Source organism: Leuciscus leuciscus, assembly GCF_965113295.1.
Source record: "Leuciscus leuciscus genome assembly, chromosome: 14".
In the NCBI taxonomy this organism is placed as follows: Eukaryota; Metazoa; Chordata; class Actinopteri; order Cypriniformes; family Leuciscidae; genus Leuciscus; species Leuciscus leuciscus.
Window position 1 is genome coordinate 22,770,459 of NC_138738.1, and position 25,313 is coordinate 22,795,771.

The following is a 25,313-nucleotide window of genomic DNA, read 5'->3' on the forward strand; positions in this document are numbered from 1 at the left end:
TAACATTAATATGAGTTCCCCTAGCCTGTATATGGTCCCCAAGTTTCTAAAAATTTTAATCGGTATAAATCGAGCTTTTGCTATTTTTCTCTGCCTTTGAGAAAATGGAAGCTCAACCGGGCTGATCTTGAATCTCCTCCTTATGACGTCATAAGGAGAAATGTTACCTCCCCTTTCTCTGCTTTGCCCGCCCAGAGAATATTTCTCGCCCATGAGAAAATGAGCTAGGAAGTAGAACGCGCGCGCGCGATTTTAGTTTGTCCACGAGAGATATCATGGCTTTTGAGCGAGCGAAGCATAATAATTGCTCAATAATTGGATGTACAAATGAACATCGAATGGTCAATACAGAGCTGGGCTTGCTGAACGTCGGACAAGTAAGTCAACAAATTATATATAAGTGTGTTGCTTTACAGTTTACGGTTACCTACAGTAGCTTCTTACACGTAGAATGTGGCTGTCACATTAGCTATGCAGTTACTTGCGCTAATGTAAAGGTAGACAGCATCAAGTTACACATACTGTAACGCGAGTGTTGTACATTTCTTTGTTATTTGCATAACCGTTTTCCTGTTGGTTATATGGCGCGCGCGATATCCGCATTTCAAGATCGCAGAGCTTGATGTAATTGTAATAAGATAAATTACAGACGTTACAGATCTCTCATGAAAAGGCAACAGTAGGTTCGCGTTAGCTACATGATGATAACTGTAAACCATCCGAATAAAGTACCGTATCCAGACATAATATTTTAAACTAACCATTCGGAAACGTCCTGCTGGAGCCGCTGAGTTGCAGCAACTTCATCCGTTGCTTCTCCATCTGGATCAGATTCTGGGTCAAACTGAAATGCTTGAACGACTGCGTGTCTTCGTGCCATTGCAATATATCCAACATAAACAAACATGCATGGTACCGTTGCGCAAGATGGTCAAGGCCACACCCACCCTCCACCTTGCGCTGCCTTTCTCCTCCTCATTAGTATTTAAAGCTACAGACACCGAAACAGCCCGTCTGAAGGAAGCTCATTCTGGGACTGGCTTGTAGTGGCTATAATTCTGCACCGAGGCTGAATTTTTGGAAAGAGATTTCAGATACAGTACTAAGGACTATATTAAAGCCTACAAAAAGTAGCATGTCATGGGACCTTTAAGCCTAGTCCCAGACTAAAATGCATGTTTGAACTGAAAGCAACTTTCAATGACATATCTTAAAATATATCAGTGCCATTGTTTTGGCTCAAGATGCACACCAGTAATGTTTTTTTTGTTTTTTTTAAGGCATGTTTATAAAATCTACTTTAATGCCTTAATTACTAAGGCCTAATGTCTGTGAAACCAGGCCTTAATATTTTATCCATTTGTCCATCTTCATCACTTTATGTGATAATCACATTTATGTGCTTGTGTTTCTCCTGTCTAGATGGCACTATCCTCAATTTTGATGTCAGAACAGCTCACAAGCGGATTTCCCTGTCTGAAAACAACACCAAAGCGACAGTCTCGGATGACCCTGCTCACTATCCAGATATACCCCTTCGCTTTTCTGTCTGTTCCCAGGTGCTCTGCACAAAGGGTTTCTCTCAGGGCCGTCATTACTGGGAGATCAAAATGAGCAGTAACAACTTCTGTGGATTGGGCCTTGCATACGGAAGAATTGACCGCAAGGGTCCTGCTAGCCGCCTGGGGCGTAATGCAGAATCCTGGTGTGTGGAGTGGTTTAACGTGAAGCTTTCCGCATGGCACAACAGCATCGAGACGGTGTTGGCAAATCCCAACCCAAGCCGTGTGGGCGTCCTGCTGGACTGCGATCAGGGAAGCGCAACTCTCTATAATGTGCAGGACCGGGCCATCCCCTTCCACACCTTCGTCTTCCCCTTCACTGAGGCTGTTTATCCAGCTTTCTGGATCTTCTCAAATGGTTCCTCTGTGTCTCTGTGCAAGCTCAGCAACTGAAACTGTATGAGGTGAACCGATATACATTTTTATTAATTGATGTTTCATTCATCCCAAAGGGGACACAAAGAATATATTTTTTTTTATTCTCTCATCATTTTGTCCATCCATTGAAAGTCCACTCAAGCTTCAAGTTTATAAAAACATCCAAGTGAGGATTGTTCTCACATCACAACCCTCAAAGCAAGCACGTTTGAACTAATGAAGCTTGTTTTTGTGCATCAAGTAAGCATGCTTGAGCTGCTGTTGACCGTCTTAGATTCTATGTGTGTGTTGGTTAATGTTTAAATGTGAATAAAATCCTAAATTAAATCTGTTCAGCATATAAAGTGATAATTTCTCTTCAGAAGACTTGGATTAAATTGCTTGATTTATATGGATTACATTTACAATGTCTTTATGAAGTGTTTAAAGCTTGCTTTGACTTCAAATGGATGGACAAACATTTAGTATATTATAAGTAAAAAATAAATCTTAATTTCTGTTGAATGAAAGGAAATCACAAGGGTGACTAAGTGAATACAGCACTTGCATTTATGGGGGAACTTCCCCTCTATTTTTTTATTATTATTATTAATTTTGTGTGTTTTATTATATGGTTACAATATGGGGTGTCTTTCAAAGGACCATGGCAGACAATCAAGCCAGGGTTGTCATATTACATTTTTAATTCAAATTTTAATATGTTGGGATTGTACAGACTTCATAAAGCATACTTTGTAGTCCATAAATGTTCATTAATATCTTTTAATATTGACCAAAAAAAATTTGATTGATGGATTGGTATCTAAAGGCTAATACAATCAAACTGTCATTATTGCAAAATAAACCTCACCAGAGTGTCAACCAGAATCGAGTATTACAAAAAACCATAATAGTCAAATGTCATTGATCCATTAAGGGGTAAATTAAGTGTACATATGTGGTTTGCAAACATCAAATGTGACATTCATTGTTCTCTGAATTCTGTTAAGTTGCAGATTTTAGTTGCAAATTGTTTGAAGTGTTTAACATGACATGATTACTCCTGATATTTGTTGGTTTTATCACATGGGCAAAGTCCATTGCCAGTGAGCTTCAGATAGAGTTGTCTTGGTTCCTGACCAAAGTATCCTGGTTTGCTCCAGTCATAACTGTTTTTAATTGTTTCAAACAATAAAAATTGGTTTCACTTTGCAGTAAGGAAATATGTCAGTCTATAAAAATATTATAGCTGATTTTCTACAAGAATAGCTCAGGATGTTCTATAGTTAAGCATATATTGTTTGATTTATGCAATATTAAAATTGTGGTTAATATGGCATGTAAAATAATTAAATATTATGAATAAATATATGAAAATATTTTAGATCTTTTTCAAAGTGGGAAAGAATATACATAAAGTAAAATATCAGAATGATGATAATAAAGGCATGAACATACCCATGTCTCATATAAGAGTACATTTAATATTGTGTAGATGTATTCTTTCTCTCAATGTTGTATTTATCCCACTTGTTGTGATTTTAAGTTATGGAATGACTGGATCCTGCTTCTGAAATGGTGATTGTTCGTTTGTGCAGCTCATTTTGTTTTCAGTGCTGAACAATAAAATGTTCAATAATAATAATAAAAACCAAATCGTTAAACAAAAAATGTTTTATGTTTTAATTAACTTTAAATAAATGATTTAGCTGAATCATCACCAACTTGTAATTTGATTCACAACAAATATACAAACAAGCCCACATTAAACACATTGCCAGGAGAAGCTACAGATCAAAACTATGCTTTATTTGCATTTGAAATACAAGCCATAAGCCATGGGTGTCAACCATGTCATGTTTCTCGCATATAGAAGTCAGTGCAAAATATCCCAGCCTTCAATATTCAATAATAATAATAATTCATTACATTTATACAGCGCTTTTATTGGCACACAAAGCGCTTTACATAGAAGGGAGGAATCTCCTCAACCACCAGCTTCCACCAGCGCAGCTTCCATCTGGATGATGCGACGGCAGCCATATTGTGCCAGAACGCCCACCACACACCAGCTTATTTTTAAGGGATTTTTAATAACAACAGAGTCAGGACCTCCTTTAACGTCTCATTCAAAGGACTGTGCTTTTTGACAGTATAGTGTCCCCGGCACTAAACTGGGGCGTTAGGACCCACACAGACCACAGGGTGAGCACCCCCTGCTGGTCTCACTATCACCTCTTCCAGCAGCAACTTAGTTTTCCCAGGAGGTCTCCTATCAAGGTACTAACCAGGCTCAACCCTGCTTAGCTTCAGTGGGCAACCAGTCTTGGGCTACAGTGAATCCAAATTTAACACTCCCAAACGATTAAAATGATAAATCATTCATATTCCCACTGAGAATAATATTTCTGTTTAAAACTCCTTTGACACATTTAGAGCATGTGTAAACAGTGTCTAGTTTTAGTAACATTACAGATGTCTTCAGGAAACAAAACAACAATTAGAATGTGTAATTACACAGTTCTAAAGAGGTTTATCATCACAACCACTGCTTCAGTATTTATACACATAAACATTATGGATAAAAGTAGTTACAACATGTAATTTCAAAATAAATTTTCCTTGACACTAAATAATAACTATACACATTGCAATTTAGATTTTATTCTTTCCTAGGGTTTTCAGACATTACTAAACTTGTTTTAATAAGACTACTACAGCAGTCTACATGTCAATGCACAGCTGAATGAAGATAATTTAACAGGGAAAAATAATCAATCTTTACTGCAGAAAAAGGATACAGTATCTATAATATTTTTGGTAACACTCTTGTAAACATGTCAGCTTCCAAAGTATCAAAATCTCCTTCACAATTATCTATGAAAAATGGCTGCCATTTTCATTACTTTGAATATGAAATGAACTATGAAATGAAGTAAAATTATGAACCATTCAAATACATTACATTAGCAAAACCTCAGATGTACCAAGTTAACAGCAAAGTTTTCCTGAACATCATGCGCTTTATCAAAGTCATAGAGATATATATAACTCATGATGTCATTGCCACTCCTACAGCTATTATTCTTTTCCATACTGTGTTAGTTTATCAAGAATATCAATGATACTAGAGATCACTTGAGCATGACTCACACAAAAGCTGTTTGTCACAACCGTCCAAATCATTGTTGAGTCATCAAATGGGACATGATGTCATGAAACTGAGCCTAAGTCAGCAAAAGATCAGGTGATGATCAGGTCATGAAGGGAGGGGAAGCTACTATTGTACTGAAACGAGAAAGACATGGAAGAGAGGAATAAAATAATCCTTTTAGGATGGTCATATTATTCTAGGCAAAGTTAATCTCTTTATGTGACACCATTAAGTGATCTTTTTCCACACACAAACAAAAGATGCATAAAAACTAAGATATCTACAGAAAAGTGAGAGAACGTTCAATAAAACATAAAATATCTGATAATCAGCATATGCAAAAAGAAAAAGAAAAAAGAAAAGTCACACGGAGGGGAAACATAAAATAAAATAATGAATGGTTTCTTAATCCAGTGCTTTGAAACATTTTACTGCCGTTTCATAAAGAAACACAATAACACGTATGGAATACTTAAAATAATCAATGGCACATTCTTCCACAATCTACTCTAGATTAAAGCAGTGCAAATTTGTTTCACAAAAGAAGTAACAAAAAAGAACCCAAGCAAAATTATTGCACAGCTTAACTTATACAACTCAAATACACGACTTCTGTAGCGAGTTGTATATTCACAGGCCTATGACACTCACGATCAGTGCAAGACATTCATGTCTAAGCAGCTTTGGTTGCAACATTCTCCATTGGACTGAATTTTTTGATTGCCTGAGCTCTGCTTACGGCTAAATATGATTCCATTTTGGGACTTTCAATGGTTAAAACCTCAGCCACTTCTTAGAGCTTCCGGGTAACACTCCCTGTGAGAAAAAATATACACACAACAAACAGATGTTTCAACAGAGACAGACCTCTTGTGGACAGTTTAAGTAATATGGGGCTTTGCTTAGAGGGGGATGCCTAATGCTTGAGAGAGAAAGAGGCTTTAAAACTCTCAGGAATAACCACTGCAGATGTTATTACTAGAGTAGCACATGCACATTATGTACGTTTACGACTATGACATCAGACACTTATCACATCTGGGTTTCTTCTGTTCATGCTGTGCTACTTTCTGGGGTAGAAATAGCACAGACAGAGCGATTATATCCTTACTAAGACTCTGACACGGTTTCCCGTGTGTTGCTAGCGGTGTCATTGTGATCGGCTGAGGGTTCTTCAGTCTCTGAGGTGCTGGAGTCGTCATCATCTGTTTGTTCTGCACTGTGGTACAGCATGAGAGCCTGGGTCTTATGGGTAATGGTGATGGTGCATGGACCCTGCGCCCACGGCTCTCCATCCACCTGCATTGGCATCCGAGAACTCTTCAATACCAGCTACCACAAAGAAGCAAAAGGATAATCATGTTTTCATCTTTCTTTGTTGTTGGACAGTATAGGTGTATATGACACAGAATGAAAATTACTAACAGTGCTTGTGTCCACTGACACAGAGCAAGCAGAGCAGGTGTTTTCAATTAATTCCTATGGGTGTTGAGCAACATGTTTGTGTGGAGGCTTGTGGGATTGACAGCGGACCAGAGAAAGCATTTAGAGCTTCCGAGAGCATAACAAAAGTTGAGAAAGGCTCAACTTTATACAAATGAGGAGCGGACAATGTTGGATGGCAGCAAATAGCTGTGAGGTTTAGGTAGTTATGTTTGTCTATTGTAGGTTTTGTAGTTGTTACATACATACATAATAGTTGGACAATGAAACTGAAACACCTGGTTTTAGACCACAATAATTTATTAGTATGGTGTAGGGCCTCCTTTTATGACCAATACAGCATCAGTTCGTCTTGGGAATTACAGATACAACAACTCCTTCACAGTGGCCAGAGGGAGTTTAAGCCATTCTTCTTCCAGAACAGTATCAAGGTCACTATGTGATGCTGGTGGAGGAAAACGTTTTCCAAATTGCCCCTCCAAAACGGCTAAAAAATATTTAGATCTGGTGACTGTGCAAACCATGGGAGATGTTCAATTGCACTTTCATGTTCATCAAACCATTCTGTCACAAGTCTTGCTGTGTGTATTGGTGCATAACATGCTGATACACGGCACCCTCTTCAGGGTACAATGTTTGAACCATTAAGTGCACATGGTCCTCCAGAATGGTTTGGTAGTCCTTGGCAGTGCTGCCCATAAGGCACAGTAGGGAATGCCATGATATTGCAACCCAAACCATCACTGATCCACCCCCATGCTTCACTCTAGGCAGTAACAGTGCGGGTGTTAAGCCTCTTTGGGGCTTCTCCACACCGTCCCAAGGATTTGGGAAAGAGAGTGAAGGTGGACTCATCAGACAACGATACATGTTTCACATTGTCCCAAGGTTTGCACTGTTGGCACCAATGAAACCGACATTTGGCATTGGCACAAGTGACTGAAGGTTTTGGCTATGGCAAAAGTGACTGAAGGTTTTGGCTATAGCAGCCTGACCATGATATTGATTCTGTGGAGCTCCTGACAAACAGTTTTGGTGGAAACAGGAGAGTCGAGGCACGCAGTTAATTCTGTAGTTGGGCAGCTGTGGTTTTATATTTCATCGATAAAATCCAGATTATTACCTGGACATCCTATTCAGACAGCTTCCTCTTGCATCGACAGTTACTCCTGTTGGATATGGTTTGTCTTGAGTGGTTGTATGCTGACATTACCCTGGATACCATAGCTCTCGATCACACTCTGCTCTTACTGATGGAATATAAAATCATTGAAGCTTGGCCACCAGACCAAGCATATATAGGCGTGAAACTTCCAACAATATCTTGGCCAATGTTTCAGTTTCATTGTCCAACCCCTGTATGAGATACATTTTGAAGTTTGGATGCGTTCATTGTGAATAGACGGGCTGTTAACAAACGTTTATTAAATTGACACCATATGTTTGTTTTTTCGGCAAACAAAACTTGTATCTTTACTGTAATAGTGTGTATATATGATGATTATATTTGCCATGTACTGAAAACAAACATAGATTAAAAACACTCGCTACAGACTCCCCAAAGGCGTTGTAGCAGTTTGAGTGGCCCGGAGTGGAGTTTTGCCGTCGCAGTGTACACGCCCACTCAAGCAACATTAATGCTGTATGAGTAAAGAACATTTTTATGGTCTCACCCGTACAGTATGTGCCTGTCCCAGCCTCACAGGATTGGCCAGTTTCACCTGGATCTGTGCACAGTGGAATGAGCCATATACCCCCACCACCTCTAATAAGCCATCATCCACACTGAAGAAAGAAAAATTTATTTTCAAATGTCATCCTATTGTGATCCAGATCTGTGAAGTTTCATTTAATTTTAGCCTATGTTCACAAAGTCTAATTATGAGTCTCTAAAGTGTACAATACAGTGACATCTGGATTCTCACCGTGTTGGAGGATAAGGCTCATCTCCCATTCCCTCCCACAGTCTACATCCACCACCCCAGTAGCCGATATTACACACTATTATCCCCTCCAGATTGGGTAAAGTCACTTGCTCTCCATCCAGCTCCAGCTAAAAAGACACAATTAAGCATTAACAAGCATTAGAACATCTATTAGAAACACGATTCAGTTCAGTAAATGCAAGACTTCACCAATAATTTAGTTAAAGCCCTAAATTTTTTTCTGTTTCACTTGGATGTACATCACAATATGGAGGAAAAGATCTGTCGCTACTTCTATTTCATTGCAACTTTAAAAATGCCCTTTTGGTCTGAGATGTGGTCTAGTGGTTGCAGCACATTAATGCTTTATTCACATATTCTCAACAATTGCATTTTGTTTTCACCTTCATAGTTGACAAACCACCCACCATGGATAATATTACAGTTGGAGCATGTCGTTTTTTCAGTATTAAAACAATTTCTCCTATTTCTGATTAATGTGCAGAGCAGATGTGGCTACAAGTAAGCCATTTGTATAAGAAGAGTGTAAACACTGATGCTGTTTTGTATGGACACGGGAATGTTTGGGAAACCTGTTAAGAAAGTCATTATGTTCATACCATTTGGTTCTGCTGTGGCACAGAAATATAGAGCTAGATAATGTTTGTTAGAAATAGATTCTTAGTATTTGTAAAGTCTAATAATTATGCTAGACTATTATCACATTTCAAAGACTTTTTATCATCGGTTTTAATCGAGTTTGAAACGGTTATTCATCATTACAGTATTATTTAAGACACAACAGTGGCCCAGTCCCAAATGATACCCTAAAAACTTGCAGCCTTCCTACGAGTCCGCACTTTTGTGACGTAACGCTGCTTTGGCAAAAGTGCGCATTGAGGGCGCATATCAGCTGCAAAGGGGGTGCTCGTGAGCACCCTTCTGTAACCTACAATGACAAATGGGACAGCCTATGGTCTTGTGGACTTAACGGACATGCGCACACAGCAGCCATTGTAAGTCCACAAGACCCTTAAGTGCATATGAAGTGTGCCATTTGGGACAGGGCCAGTAAGGTAGTAGGAAGTCAATGTCAAGGCTACAGACTTCCAGAGAAAATGCTAACCATATGATGACAATAACAAAGGCAACCATCAGAGAACACTGCCTAAAAAACTTTTCTCAGGGAGCAAGTTAAAATGTTTACCTCAATCTTCTTATCCAGATCTTTACATTCTTGCACTAAACAATCTTTGGTACCATAGAGGAAGTACACTGCCTATGGGAAAAGACAATTGGTAGTACTATTAGCCATTAATTTACAAAACACTTCTGTTTTAATGAAAAAGGAGAACATAGCAGTGCATTAATACAGGATAAGTTGTGTAGTAGGCCTACTAATAAGACATATTAGTATTAACTAATATGTGTATTTTTAGCCCCACTTTATATTAGGTTTATTTAACTACTATGTACTGGTGTTAAAACATCACAAATGTTTGGTATAATGCACTTACTGTTTTCATGTTATATTGCAAAACACCTTTGCTGCTATTGAGGTGAGATATGGTTAATGTTAGGGAGTATGGTTTTGTTTAAGGCTGGGTTAAATGGTAGGGGAAGGGTTTACATTGTAGTTATAGATGTAACTACAGGGTAATTACAAATACCATGTGTGTACACAATAAGTGCATTGTATCAAAAAATAATTTAAATGTTAGTACATAATAGTTAAAAACGGTTAATATAAATCATTATATAATTTTTTTTTTTTTTATATATATAATTGTGGATGTATAATCCAACAACAGAATCATAACATTTTCTCAGTTTTCTTTCGAAGTGGAACTTCGAAGCTGTGTCTTGGTGTTGATGCTATGGGGAATGTCTGAGCATGTGTAAACAAACATCAATAATTTTTGGCAGATGGCAGTCTATGATGTCACACGTGGAAAGCCAGAGAGTATAAAAGGGTGCCTGGGTTACAAGCTTTTTTGTTTTCAAGAGCCGTTAGTTTGCAAGCGCGTGAAGTAAACAATAGAGAGCAGCGAGACAGTGTGTTCCTCTGTGTAGGCGTTATCCTACACCTGAGGACTTACATGAGCTCTGCGTCATCTGACTTGGAGCGGAGCACATGTGTTCAGCCCTTGATGGATGCCCTCACTGTGACAAGTTTACGTTAAGGAAGCTCCACTCATGCTTGTCTTTTTTTCAAGTGCCTGTGCTCCGTGGATAGCCCTGCTGCTGCTTCCCGTTCGAAAAAACAGGAAGTCGCCCGTGGTTTTTCTCCTACATTTCCTTGTGAGCCATGATCGTCCCTGCCCTGTGAGCCTTCCATTTCTTCCTTAAAATCATGTAAGAACCCATACTGAGCCTGAATTTTTTCCTTTCAGCATTCAAATTATTTGAATGTGGAGGGATTATGTGAATGTGGGTATGTGAAGATGCCCTCCGTTGAGGAGACGCTAGCTAGCTATCTTTCACAGGGCTTCAGTAAAGGCTTCCTTTATCTTCAGTAAAGGCTCCAGCTTTACTATCAAATCTGTGCCAGACCATCTTAAGGCTTGTAGGCAAAGCATATGCGGCAGCGAGTAAGAATGGTGGTGTCCTGCACACCACGGTTTTAAATTCGTCTTCGTGTCAACGTCACAGGATGTTATGTTTTCTTGAACTATAATACATTGATGACTCATCTGTGTTTCATAATTATTCATGAGACTGCATGTCCTTATCCTATGAGAAGACGCCTTGCTTAATTATTCATGACAGCACACATTGATTTCCTATTACAGGCGCTTCAAACAGTGAGATCGCAAACAGTAAGTGAGAGATGCATTAATGGATCAAAAACGAGTGCTTGCTTTTGCTTTGTAATTGTAACCGATCAAATGGTTTATAAAAACGTAGCAAAATAAGCCTCAAAAGTTATCAACGATGCAACAGCGTGTTCATATATATTTTCAAATGCAGAGAACAAATGTGAATAGCTGTGCATTTATTTGTGTATTAAATTACAGCTGTCAGAGGATATGTATTGTATGTATTTGTGTAATTTACAGTGAGCTTACAAAACCATGTGTACACTCACCTAAAGGATTATTAGGAACACCTGTTCAATTTCTCATTAATGCAATTATCTAATCAACCAATCAACATGGCAGTTGCTTCAATGCATTTAGGGGTGTGGTCCTGGTCAAGACAATCTCCTGAACTCCAAACTGAATGTCAGAATGGGAAAGAAAGGTGATTTAAGCAATTTTGAGCGTGGCATGGTTGTTGGTGCCAGACGGGCTGGTCTGAGTATTTCACAATCTGCTCAGTTACTGGGATTTTCACGCACAACCATTTCTAGGGTTTACAAAGAATGGTGTGAAAAGGGAAAAACATCCACTATGTGGCAGTCCTGTGGGCGAAAATGCCTTGTTGATGCTAGAGGTCAGAGGAGAATGGGCCGACTGATTCAAGCTGATAGAAGAGCAACTTTGACTGAAATAACCACTCGTTACAACTAGGGCTGAAACGATTAGTCGACAAATATCTTTGTTGTCGAGTAGTCGTTTGATCTCACGTGACCTAATGTAAGGGCCTGCAATATCGCGATTTGACCGCTACGGCGCAGTAGCGCTAGAGTGTAATGCAGCCGTTACGCGGTAGAAGAAAACAGCTCGAATTATGACGGAGTGCAAACAAATCCGAACTAGCAAGGTGTGTGAAAGTTTCACAAAACTTCAAACCAAGAATGCTGTCGTATGCAATACATGCAAGGCGGAACTTGCTTTTCACGGGAGCACAACATGCATGTTAAAGCACTTAAAGAGGAAACACCCCGGCACAAGACGAGCCGGTGAGAGGTGAATGTTCTCCAGCTGGAGCTAAATAACTAGCAGTAAATCTCTTTATTAGAGAATGCAATACTTCTAATATTAACAATAATAATATAATTACAGTAATGTGATGATTTATTTTTGCATAGAATAGGCTAAAGCTTGATCGAGCTTAGGAGTCAAGGCTGTTTTTATTATTGTAACACTATTAGGTATTACAGTCTTATCACTTGCCTGTATTTTGTTCCATATTCATGAAGACTTACAAAAGGAGATGTTATGAAGAATATCATGTTAGTTAATTTTTCATACTGTAAATTAAAAAGTGAATGAGAATGTCTCTGTCAGCTCAATTGTCATGTAATTTTTATTTTTTTTATTTTATTCTTATAATAATTGTTTGCAGTTTAAGTTTGTCTGTAATGCAGCTGATTATTTTTTTTATTTTTTTTATATTGAAAGAGAACAGAATATTTAAACAATGCTTAGAGAGCATTTGTGTGTGATTTGAGGTGGACAGAAATCTGAACTTAAAGAGAATGACCTGTTTAGTTGGCTCAAAGTTCATTAAAACAACCATTTCAAAAGCTGAAGTGATTTTCTTTTTTTTATATTATAGTTAGAATATGTATAACTCAGTGTTTTAACTAATTGAAAAAGCTGAATAATCGTTCCAAACCTACTGATTAGTCTGCGAAATAATCGACGATTAGTCGATTAATCGTTCTAATAATCGTTAGATTAATCGATTATCAAAATAATCGTTTGTTGCAGCCCTAGTTACAACCGAGGTATGCAGCAAAGCATTTGTGAAGCCACAACACGCACAACCTTGAGGCGGATGGGCTACAACAGCAGAAGACCCCACCGGGTACCACTCATCTCCACTACAAATAGGAAAAAGAGGCTACAATTTGCACAAGCTCACCAAAATTGGACAGTTGAAGACTGGAAAAATGTTGCCTGGTCTGATGAGTCTCGATTTCTGTTGAGACATTCAGATGGTAGAGTCAGAATTTGGCGTAAACAGAATGAGAACATGGATCCATCATGCCTTGTTACCACTGTGCAGGCTGGTGGTGGTGGTGTAATGGTGTGGGGGATGTTTTCTTGGCACACTTTAGGCCCCTTAGTGCCAATTGGGCATCATTTAAATGCCACGGCCTACCTGAGCATTGTTTCTGACCATGTCCATCCCTTTATGACCACCATGTACCCATCCTCTGATGGCTACTTCCAGCAGGATAATGCACCATGTCACAAAGCTCGAATCATTTCAAATTGGTTTCTTGAACATGACAATGAGTTCACTGTACTAAAATGGCCCCCACAGTCACCAGATCTCAACCCAATAGAGCATCTTTGGGATGTGGTGGAACGGGAGCTTCGTGCCCTGGATGTGCATCCCACAAATCTCCATCAACTGCAAGATGCTATCCTATCAATATGGGCCAACATTTCTAAAGAATGCTTTCAGCACCTTGTTGAATCAATGCCACGTAGAATTAAGGCAGTTCTGAAGGCGAAAGGGGGTCAAACACAGTATTAGTATGGTGTTCCTAATAATCCTTTAGGTGAGTGTATGTTGTGTTGATTGTAATGTTAATTTGCAGCGTGCATTAGTGGGAAACTTTGATACTTTAATGAGAGTGAATCAGAAGCCGTTGCTATGTTGTCAGTCTTCCCCTCCACTCCGCAGTTCACCACGTCCACTTTTGTAGCATTTTATAAAACTGAGGTGAGAACTGACTGCTGCTATAGTAGGGGGTTCATGACCCTTTAAAGTGCCGACATCAGGCTTTGTCTTGGACTGATGATTCAAGAGGTGCATGTCGTAATCAGACCCATGAATTGATATGGTCATTGGAAAATGCTTGGTGTTAGTACTGCTGAGAGTAACTGCTTGATAAAGACAGTTGCAGTGAGATGATGCAACCACTCTTTGATTTAAGTTGCCTTCGTAATGTTTACTGGAGGTTTCAGTTGTAATGATTATTGGATTATCAATCAGAAAGCTACGCATCTGATAGTGATTTTATAGGAGGTGGTCACGGTGAACCATACAACCCCTTTGGTTATTCTTGATCATTACTGATCTGAGATGATTGTAGAAATTACTTAATCCTTATTTTGATTCTCTCTCCAGTACTTCTAGAGGACTATATAAGTCGACTGCGAGTAAAAAAAAAAAAAACCTCCATGTATATGCACTTTTGGGATGATATGAACTATCTCACATCCTTCTAGGACTCATGGTTGTTAACAACTGTTGCTTAATAAAGCATGGGAATAAAGCAGGTTGTTCAATATTTTTTGGGGGAAATAATAAGGAAAAGAGAGGATGGTAGCTGACCATTGGTGCATTTGGTGGAAAGCCATGCATCCCATGCATGTTTGAGTTAAGTAAGCTTCCTTCTTGACAAAGTCACCTTAGGGTTGATGCAGGGTAAATCGAGTTTTGTTGGGCAGTCCGCAAGCGTCCATCTGTTCCATTTATCTCCCTCCCCAACCAGTGTAGGGGTTTAAAGTAGAGGTGTAGGTTTCCCTTGGGTCATGGTTGCTTGGTAATAAGAGTTGCTGTGGGCAGTACGCTACGAGTCCCATATATATATACACAGATACAGTATATTTATATATTACTGGATATTATGATAATCAAGCACTATTTAATGAACTGATTTGCTGAAATCTCAACGCCAGCCAATGAGATGACCGTTTGCGCATTAGTTCCCTCATACCGAAGAAACCGGCATATCTTCAGCTTGTTGACAGGTAAATACAACAAAGAATATCGTTTACATGTAGCGCGTCAATTCTGCGAGGTATGTAAGACTTTTGCTCTCTCTATTTGCGTGTGTGTGAGAAACACAGCGCTCTCAGCAAAGTGTCTGTGAGTCATGCGCCTTCACACTAGAGTTTACGGTACGTCAAATACAGGTAAGCTGCGCATCCATTGAGCTAAATTGAAATAGTACAGATTGCTTGACAGAGAACGAAACTCTCAAGTGCTCAGTCAGTGTTCAGCGAGTGAAAATATATCTATGCTAAACTTATACTTAGCCTCTAACACACTGGTAAGTAAAATCTAATAATTTATTAGCCAATGGCTATTGATAGACATTATTTAGTCGTCCAGAGTGAAGATTTACTCACATTGTAGAGGGTTGTAAAGTCAGAAGTTTAAGGGGTTATTCCCTAGAGCCACCGTGTGTCTCTTGGATAAGTCACATAGGACGTGCCCTTGGATGTTGACGCATTCTTCTGTCTCCAGCTAGATCCTTAGAGTCACTTAAGTGCTATGCTCGCTCTGTTTGTGCATACTCACAGTGAGGCAGGTATTCTTCTGCATGGAGTAGCAGGTATTGCGTTCCCCATAGCTTCAACACCAAGACGCAGTATTGAAGTCCCACTTTAAAAAGGAACATTTCAGGTTGCGAATGCATCCCAGGTTCCATGAGAAGGGGAATGAGATGCTGTGTATTGTTTCCATGCTTCAGGGCATGCCTGCGTGTCTAATTCGGACAAAAGAGTTGATGACATGTAAACGTTATAGACTTCCATCTGCCAATAATTATTGCTGTTTGTTTACACATGCCCAGACACCAGTCACACAGATGTCGTTCCCCATTGTGTCAACACCAATACTTGTCCCCCTTCTCATGGAACCCAGTTGCATTCGCAATATGAGACATTAGACATTAGATAGAAAAAAAAAAAAAGGAATATATGCTTACATATATAAACGTATTTGCACCGAAATATGTAGTTTATCTTAATAAACATATGTAGAAATACTCTTATAAGCTTTTTGGATTTCATTTTCCTGTGAAATAAAGAGATGAACCGGTAATGCACCAGACCTTATTGATGATTCGGCTGGAGAAAAAGGAGGGTGTTTTCTCTCTGTGCGCATGAAAGTTCAGTGCCATGAGAGCATCAGGACCCACTGAGAAATAATTATTCATGGCCAACACCTGCCGAGAAAACAGCTTTGAGCTAAAATCACATTCTCATTTCTTCACCACTTAATGAATCAAAAGCACCATGATTGATTTAATAAATACAACTAAATTAATACATAGTTATTTCATGGAATTTTATGCTAATAAAATAGTTTTTATGCCAGTTTAAATTACTTTAACATATAATTTATTGTGCACTCTGAAGTACTATAATGTTCCTGCTGGTTGTTCACATACCGTATAGTGTATACTGACCTTTGGCTTACGAAAATAGTTTCCTTTGGAGGCAACTTGAACTTTCCACCTGAAACATTCAAAGCAGGAATTCAAAATAAATTGAAGAATAACAAAATCCAACCCTTATAATACAAGACTTTACAGCACAGCCAGCGTCTCACCTGTCCATCTTGACTACTTCAGCCTCTAGAACATTCCTGAGCACCTGTTCTACTGAGATCTCACCAGCGTATCCTGCTCCCCATCCCAAAGAGTTTGATAAATCATTGCCTGTGCCCAACGGCAGGATGGTCACAAAAGGGATAAACTGATCTTGACCCTATTTAGAATAAGAGACAAACAAACAATATTTTATAACCCAAAAAACAAAAAAGTACTTGTTTTTCATTGAAATAACACCACAAATGTGAAAATAATGCATCGCATAATGACATTACACATCCTACTAGCCAGGCCACATGAATGTACAGTCTATATATATTACGAAACTTAAACACATAAAAAAAAAAAAAAAAATGCTTGGTTAACATTCACATCTGACTTTAATCTAATGTATCTAATGTATCCACTCAACTTTTAGCTTATTGTACAGCACTCACCTTCAGCTTCATGGTATCAATGGCATCCAGAACCCACCCCACTGTGCCATCTCCCCCACACACCAGAACACGCACGCTGCCTGGGGGCAAAAGAGTACACAACTGCAGGGCTTTAGAGGGGGGCAGCTCAGACAGATCAAACACCTGGGAGAAAAAAAAAAAAAATATTATCCTTCAAAAAATATATCTATAAAAAGAGGCAGAATACATAGAAACAGAAAAACATTTGCCAAGTGTGTGAATATAAGCAGAGTCAACTTCTACCTGTACAGGGTTCAGAAGGGTACGAAATTCTCCCAGCAGAACCTCCCCCATGTTGTTGCCACTTCTTGTGTTTGCCAAGATCAATACCGGAGTCCAGCCACACCCGCACAATGCAGCAAGCTACGAGCATACAAATAAACAATTAAAAAGTCAGTTAGGTTCATTTAATTACATTCATCCACTGGACAGTGCGTGAATTGATCATTTCATCACTGATGCTGAGGAACTGAGGGACGATTTTTCTTGCTTTGGTTCTCTTTTCTACAAATTGTAACTTTTTAAAAGACTTCGTACTCAGTTTGTAATCAAATCAAAAGTGTAGTTTTTAAAAAGTGTATGCATATTTTAATTTGGCATATTTATTATATTATAAAAGTGTTTCATATAAGAAATACTTTTCATGTCAAGTAAAAGCTTTTGTGGCTTTTTACAAACAAGCATCTCACTGCACTGAAATTATAGGGAGGGAATGCAGGGTCTTGTGATGCATTTTTTTCAAAGAACTTCATTTAACTTGATGCAGCGATTATAGAAAATATGCTGAAAAAGCAACAAGACTGTGCAAAACAGTCAAAGATGTCTATCTAAAACATTCTTACATTGAAAAGTACATCAGCCAGAAATTTATACTGCAATATACTGGGGTACCTTTTTAAAATTCTCAGTGTTAAAACACTACTACCACAACTTATACTAAACTATGGAGTAGAACAAGTTCATAAGTATGTCAAATGGGACACATCTATATATATATAACCTTTATTTAAACAGGAAAAGTCCCATTGAGACACAGTCTCTTTTACAAGGGAGTCCTGTATAGCACGTTCAATCATAGGTTGCAAGACAATAAATTACAATATAAAATACAAAGCAGATTTACACAAAATATACAAAATATTTGCATGTGAAGATGCAATGAGGTTATAATATATAAACAAACGAAATAAGGGCTAGAAGTCAATATCCACCCACCATTAATTAAAACAATTGCACATGTCCGTCCGCATATCAGATGTTCTTTTTTTAAAAGCAGCTAAGGAAATTAGCGCACCAATCTTAAGTCTAGACTGGAGTTCATTCCAGGACGAAGGACCATAGTAAGACAGACCCCTCTTTCCTGCTTCTGTCCTCATTCTTGGTACCTTAAAAAGTAGTACATCACTAGATCTTAATTGATATGTACTTTGAGTACGAACAAATTTTAAACAAATATAAGACGGCAAGATACCTAAAATCGCTTTATAAATAAAAATGTACCAATGTCGCATCCTGCGCGATTTAAGTCTGATAGCCAGCATTTGTAATGAACCTGAGAGCCGCATGATAAAGAGGGTCTAGTATTGACAGAGTAGATGGACAAGCAAATTGATAGATGATATCCCCATAATCTATCTGAGACAGGAATAGTCCTGCAACCAGTCTTTTTCTTATAGTCCTAAAAAAGCAAGATTTTAATCTATATAAGAATGCCAGAGTGAATTTAAGTTTCATAGCGTCTAATGTGATAACACATCTAATGTGTTCTACTCTCAGAATTAGCTGAATATTTCATAATGATCTGATTCTTATATTTTAATTAATTAGACCTTGATTAAACATGATATTCCAGGCACAATGGCAGATTTTGAAAGAATGGCATTCTTAGGATTTTTAGGACATTCTCTAATTAATGGAGGAGTGGTTTTATGATTATTTTATGACATTCCCTGAGGTCCACTTATTGACCTTATGTGCTAGGGAAACAAGCACTCAGCCGTCTTTAGAATTTTGTCTTTGAACTCTGTATATTTATATGGTATCGCTGTCGAACAGCAGGTGAAGTGGATTTACTTATTATAGAGTTAGCAAACATTATCATGAGCATTGTAATGTTTGAAGTGGATGTCATAATAAATGTCGGTAGAACAGGAAGATTTTAAAACGAGCGGTTCATTCATAAATTCGTAAGATCTTACCTTTATGCTGTGGAAATACAAACCGGAAGACAGAACAGACTAACAAGGAAGTTGAGTTCTGAAACTCACAGTATGTTTTTATAGTACAATGATGTCTTGTATGTCAAAAGATCAAGGTAAATTTGATGACCCCTTTAAATACACACTAAACAATTGATTGACAGACAAATCAGCCTCTGTGCACAGCTAAAACTTTCGAAAAAGAAAAGAAAAATGTCTCTGTTTGACTGACAGATGTTTTTGTTTGTGAATAGATCCTCACCTTGCTGTACTCATCAGGGTGCCTTCGGCGGAGCTTGTTGACTTGATAGAGGTAATATGGAGGTATGATAATGGAGCGAAACTCTCCAAGATCACACAGATCATCACTCAGACTGGAAAGGCAGTCATCATGCACTGTTGTCTGACACCATACACACCTATTCCCGAATAAAAGCAGCAAATGTGAGTGAGGGCACTTGTAGCTTGTTATAAAACACTGAAATGGATACTTTATTGACTGCAAACCCTCTGTAGAAATCTCATAGTAAGATTTCTTATCTTCAACAAGATTACAACCTTAATAAATCATAAAATAAAGGCACAAATGATTTCAAAGTGATTTTAAATTCACAAAAGCTAATCTGACACCAGTTTAGTGCTACCTTTGACACTGAGGATTAAGGTGAAAGAAACTGGTCCTGGATCGCACATTATAGTTGGATTACTGGGATTACTGACTTTTTTTAATCAAATCGTGCTTTGGAAAGATTAAACACATAGAGAAAGACAGGCTTCCAGTTTGTTCTGACAACAGTCAGTGATGCATTTTCAGGTGCTTCAACAAAAATAGATTTCTGTGTGCTCTCATTTGCTATTGCTCTTCAGGTTATTGCCATCCTTCTTGCTATGTTAAGTAGCAAAACACTTTTCTTTCCTTTAAGATTTTTTGTAAATATTAACTTTGAATTTGGAAATATCGATAAAACTATGGATGCTGCAAGGAAGGTGGGCATTAGTTCTAATCAAAATAGTTTTTCTGTTTATGGTGAGAGAAATGTTTAGTTAAAACGCTCAACCCCTTATTAGAAAGCATTATTGTTCTTCCTCAAGAATTGAGTTGCTTCCCATTTCTTTTCTTTTTTTACAAAACTGATTTATTAATCCTTGGAAAGTTGCTGACCATCTGAAAGTGCCATGACAGAAAAAGGGAACCCCAGCAAATATTTACTCTTTCACTATACTAGACTAGTGTAAATTTAAGAACTTTTCTTCCAGGTCTATGTTGATTCAATATGAGCCACATTTTATTTTACTCATTTATCTCCCATGAAAATTCTCCCAAAACATGGTTATGTGTGTAATGTGTGCTTTTCTGTGATTTCAATCATAATACTCAGGATTATACTAAGTACCTATAGTCGCAGAGTTTAGGTTGAGTCCCGCACTGCTGTTTGCACTCGGCACAGTAGCTGGCGAGGGGCACATTTCCTCTGACCCACTGGTGGCAGAACCTCCCATCTGTCTTACTCTGGGTCATGATCTCCTTACATGAGAGGCTGCGATCTGCTCTGTGTATGCACTGCTCATCCGCACATATGCCGCAGCAGTCACAGAACGCCCCCTGCAGGATGGGCTGAGAGCACACGCAACAGTAGGTGGGCTTGTTGAAGAGATCCGTGTAGTGCCAGCCGTGTTTGCCCTTTCGAAACAGATCTTTCAGCTGAACTTTGCGTTTGGGACGCTGGAAGCTGCACCACAGTGTGATGAACACTGGGACCAGAACAGCAACCACGGTCCAGAGGAGCAAAGTCCACTCCTCCCTTAGCTCCTCAGTGCTATCCTCCATAGCCACAATTCTAATTTTACAGGACCTTCGTAACGCACAAGTCAGACCAGCTGAGAATGATCAGTAAATCCCAGCGATCGTCATCAGTCATTGTACCGAAGCTATGAGATCCCACCACTATCTTCAATTTATAACCCCATCCGAGCAGCACATCATCACATCGACAGGCAATGCAACAAACCTGAGTCACACTGATGTTACAGACCAGCCATCGCAAACATCCTTGCTGTCAAACACTTGGTACAGCAAAACAAACTGTAAGCAGATAAATTACATCCACGTTTATATTCTACGTTTTATTTTCAAGGGGGAGATCCCGTCGTCATCTTTGTTACCCACGCACTGCACTGAAACCAGTGGAAGAATACAAACAGCGGATACAAATCCTTACTAGATTCATCTAGTTTAATATACGGAAACGGAAATGATGACGTAAGTCTATGACGGATCATTTTCAGTGACCAATAGAAACACAATACGTGAGACAAAAAGAGAATTGTAACAGTCCGAAACTGTCTGCGTCCCAGGATCATGACAGTTATAGGTATTGGAAGAAAGAAAAATAATAAATGAGGTAACATGATGATATAGGTGAAAAAGTTAAGAGTTATAAACGTTACATTAAGAATGCTAAGGATAATAGTGAAAACCAGACATATTTCTTTCTTTCTTCTGCTTCTTCTTCCTTTTTTATGAATAGGCTATAATTAATGAACTAGATATAAGTCTATTGTAAACATGATAGTAATTTTACCAGAAACAATGTAAAATAAAAAATAAAAAATAAATAAAACAACAACAACAACAAAAAACAACAACTGTTAATTATATTATTAGCCTATTATAATTAGGCCTGTATTTGATTATTCGAGGCAATATTCAGGGCAATTCACTGTGAAATGTGTTTTTTAAAAAGTAAACATTTTAGCATGTTATTATTATTTAGCCTATTTATTTATTACACTTAGCCTATCTTGTAATTTATGGTGAAAATATATATGCCTATATTTAATAACAAGTATATGTAGCCCACTTTTACAGCAAAATGAGCCCTTCATAATTTACGTGAAAAAATAAGTTCGCAGAATGCAGTGTGACTGTGACGCATTACATTTGATTATATTTTATTTAATTAGTCATGTATCTTATTATTTTGGTAATGTTGTTTTTTATGTTGTTTGGTAGGCACATTTTTTTGTGTCTGTCTTGTGTTATTCTGAAGGTGTTTTTTTATTTTTTAGGGTGTTTTGTCTGGATTTCTGTACACTGTCAATTCCTGTTTATAATAAAAAAATAAAAAAATAAAAAACATTTATAGAAATAGGCCTACCCTTTTTTATTTAATCGTTTTCCACCTGGATGCTTGTCGGGTGCAAAGCAGATAGTTCGGACAGATTGATAGAAATACACCATAATGTCTGAAACATTGTCACCATATTTTTTATCAATACATTTCTTGCACCCACACGGCCACTTTTTTAACCGTAAAAGTGTTTTAACCCAGGACGTAATTAAGAGTCAGACGTAATAGTTTAAGTGAAGGCGACATCTTGTGGAATATGTCTGTTACTTCATCCAGATGTGCAGGCAGGAGTCGTCTATCTATGGAATCTGTATCCAGTGGCCTGTGAGCAGAGGTGCTGTGGTGGGGGCAACTTAAATGACGTATTTCTCCTCCTCATAAGTTTGGTAAAAACTCAAGTGCTGTTATTCCGAGCCGAGGACGGACAGAAGTGAAAATGAAGCTGTTGGCATGCTTTTTTTGCGTTGTCTTATTGGCCTTCTCCACTGGTATGTTTTTCCTGTGTATCTTATAACATGGGTTCTATTTGCATATCACTGTGTTTGTGTTTTTTTATTTAGCTTTTTTACTATGGCTTGTGGCTTTTGTATGCAGTTTCACCGAGTTTTATTTTCATGCTAAATAAGAACTTTAAAAAAAAAAGATAATATTTCTATATAAGGCCTTTGAAAGTAGCCTAAATAGCTTCTTTTTTTCTTTCTTTTTTTCTTTTTTTTCTTCCTGCACTTCTAGCTATACGACTGAAATAATTTAATATGAAGGTCTGTGAGATTATTTTCATTCTTAGCCTATAGGCCGCCTAACTATTGTCATTGTTCATTATATGTAGGCTTTGCATTGGCCTATATTCATATCCAGCATATTGCTTTAGCTGCTGAAATTTTTACCTGAACACACTCGTCTTTCAAATTATGTATTTACATGCACTTTCCGGCCCTCTAATAATTAAATAATCTTATTATTGACTAACATGGCAAAAACGTATTAAATTCTGTTCGGCTGTTTATCTGCCACGTTGGTGTTTACCGTAACGGGCTCATTTTCATACCCCTCGCGGGTCAGAGCTCCGGGTCACGCGCGCGCTAGGGCGCGCTCCCCGGGGAGACGCGACCATGAATGGGTACTTTGTGTTCTTCCATAGAGAAACACTGCTGGGAAAGGGAGGGAGGGAGGGAGGGGTTGAAATGGGGAGGGAGGAGAGAAAGTGAGTGAAGTGTAGCCTATGTGTATGCGTGCGTGCGTGTCCGTGTGAAAGAGAGAGAAAAGAGGGAGATAGATGAAGAAAGAGGGAAAGAGAAAGGCCAAAATTCATACAAATTAGACCCCCAAAGGACTCGAGGAAATCTGAAAGAATAAAGGTTCAGAAGACAGAATGGCCGCCTGAGGAAGAATAGAGAAAAGAAAATTAGCATGTAGCTAATAAAAATATTTTTTAGAAGAATTCTTATTTGTTTGCATAAAAATATGCATGACTTTTTTTTACAGCATATGTAGCTCCTAAATTGTGAACCAGTTTCTATATCTATTTGTTACATTTAGTCACATAAATAAATTATGCTGTCATTACCATGAAATTACAGTATGAAAAGGTGACCTTGATGCAGTTATGTCATTTTCCTAGATGCAAACCCCATCATTAAGGAGAGCTTTGCAAAGCAGCTACTCCGCACTAAGAGACAGAAGCCTGGACACCCCGACGAACCTATGAGGGTGGGGAGCCACCTCTCCACTCCTTTTATTCACATATTTAATAACAAAGCTTATGCGAACATAATGCATGAAAGCCTGCAATTCTTTGTTTTTGTGAATATGCATCTGTGGTCACATTGCTGGTTTTAAGAACAAAATTCTTAAATCAATAAGTGAACTCAGCTCCATGTGTGTATTTCAGGAACACATGCTACATATGCAGAGGCTGGAGCAAAGGGCTCGAGAGACCAATATGGAGCACTGGCTGAACCCTCACTGCTTCCCTCGTTGTGACCGCAACTACGGCTACCCTGTGTAACTGGCCCGCCGTGATCCATAGGTCCTTCTCATCTTAAGCTTTATATCTCTCACTGAAGACTGCAATGTCTGAGCTTCATGGTTTCATAAAGGCTATTATGTAAATTGTGCCTTCACTCTTTTCTTTATAAATAAAAAGAGAATTAGGTGAAGAAAGTCAGATTTGCAACTCAAATGTGTCCAGACAACAACAATTTGGTTAAAGGCAACAATAATGTTTTACTCACTTCACATCATCTGGGATTTATTTATTTTTTACAATGGAGCTGAAACAACAAAAACAGGATAAATAGTTTATTTATCTTTATTTAGGGTTTAAATTATTATAATGCTTATTTATTTTTGTGTGTGGCGGGTAAAGGCAGTACTTACCATGGTTAAATCATACGTTTCCTTTGGACTTTTGTTGCGCTGTTTTGCCATGGATTATAAAGAAGGCGTACAATTAAATGTAACTGCGACCTCATTGCTTTTATCAAGGAAAGGGTTTATCATTTAGGCTACTAAAAACTTGTTAACTTAGTTGAGTGCAAAATCAATGCAAAGTGATTTTTTTTTTCAGGCTGAAGACAAGAATTCCGGTGACGACAATGCTGATATAAAGACAACGAAATGGATTGCAATCAAAAAGAAAAGATCCAGAAATGCTGAGGAGGCCAAAGACACAAACCACGAAGACACGTGGTTTAGCATCGATAGTATAGGAGCATAGATTTCTGATTTAGATGGAAAATCTTAGAATCGGTGTTTTATAAACGAATTACAAAATAGCATTTTGAATAAGAAACCAATAATCAAAATAAAAATGATTTGCTTCAAATTTTGATTGTGACTGTGGTTTATCATTTTGCGTCCGGTCCGGAGTATTTTAGTTGTATTATGATTGGAACGTA

The 25,313-nt window shown here is 38.2% G+C and overlaps 3 protein-coding genes across 5 annotated transcripts in view; 2 read left to right on the forward strand and 1 right to left on the reverse strand.

Moving 5' to 3' along the window:
* trim25 (tripartite motif containing 25) overlaps positions 1-5,323 on the forward strand; it is a 24,140-nt gene extending 18,817 nt beyond the window's left edge. For all 3 annotated transcript variants that reach the window (XM_082136831.1, XM_082136829.1, XM_082136830.1), the window contains one exon: positions 1,423-5,323. In XM_082136831.1, the coding sequence (XP_081992957.1) occupies positions 1,423-1,955 (533 nt within the window). In that variant the 3' untranslated portion in view covers positions 1,956-5,323. The remainder of the gene's footprint in view (positions 1-1,422) is intronic.
* dgke (diacylglycerol kinase, epsilon) lies at positions 3,708-21,535 on the reverse strand. The gene is made up of 12 exons (XM_082136884.1): positions 20,677-21,535; positions 19,545-19,701; positions 17,328-17,447; positions 17,064-17,207; positions 16,626-16,783; positions 16,483-16,531; positions 16,126-16,239; positions 9,649-9,720; positions 8,442-8,569; positions 8,190-8,301; positions 6,185-6,405; positions 3,708-5,889 (listed from the first exon to the last, which is right to left on the reverse strand). Coding segments are annotated over exons 1-12 (1,710 nt in total). The 5' UTR covers positions 21,111-21,535; the 3' UTR covers positions 3,708-5,888.
* A 1,153-nt stretch (positions 21,536-22,688) lies between these two features.
* On the forward strand, positions 22,689-25,246 carry cUnh17orf67 (chromosome Un C17orf67 homolog). The gene is made up of 4 exons (XM_082189550.1): positions 22,689-22,901; positions 24,035-24,123; positions 24,305-24,442; positions 24,983-25,246. The coding sequence occupies exons 1-3, from the start codon at positions 22,850-22,852 to the stop codon at positions 24,419-24,421; spliced, it is 258 nt and encodes an 85-aa protein (XP_082045676.1). The 5' UTR covers positions 22,689-22,849; the 3' UTR covers positions 24,422-24,442; positions 24,983-25,246.
* The last annotated feature ends 67 nt before the right edge of the window (positions 25,247-25,313 follow it).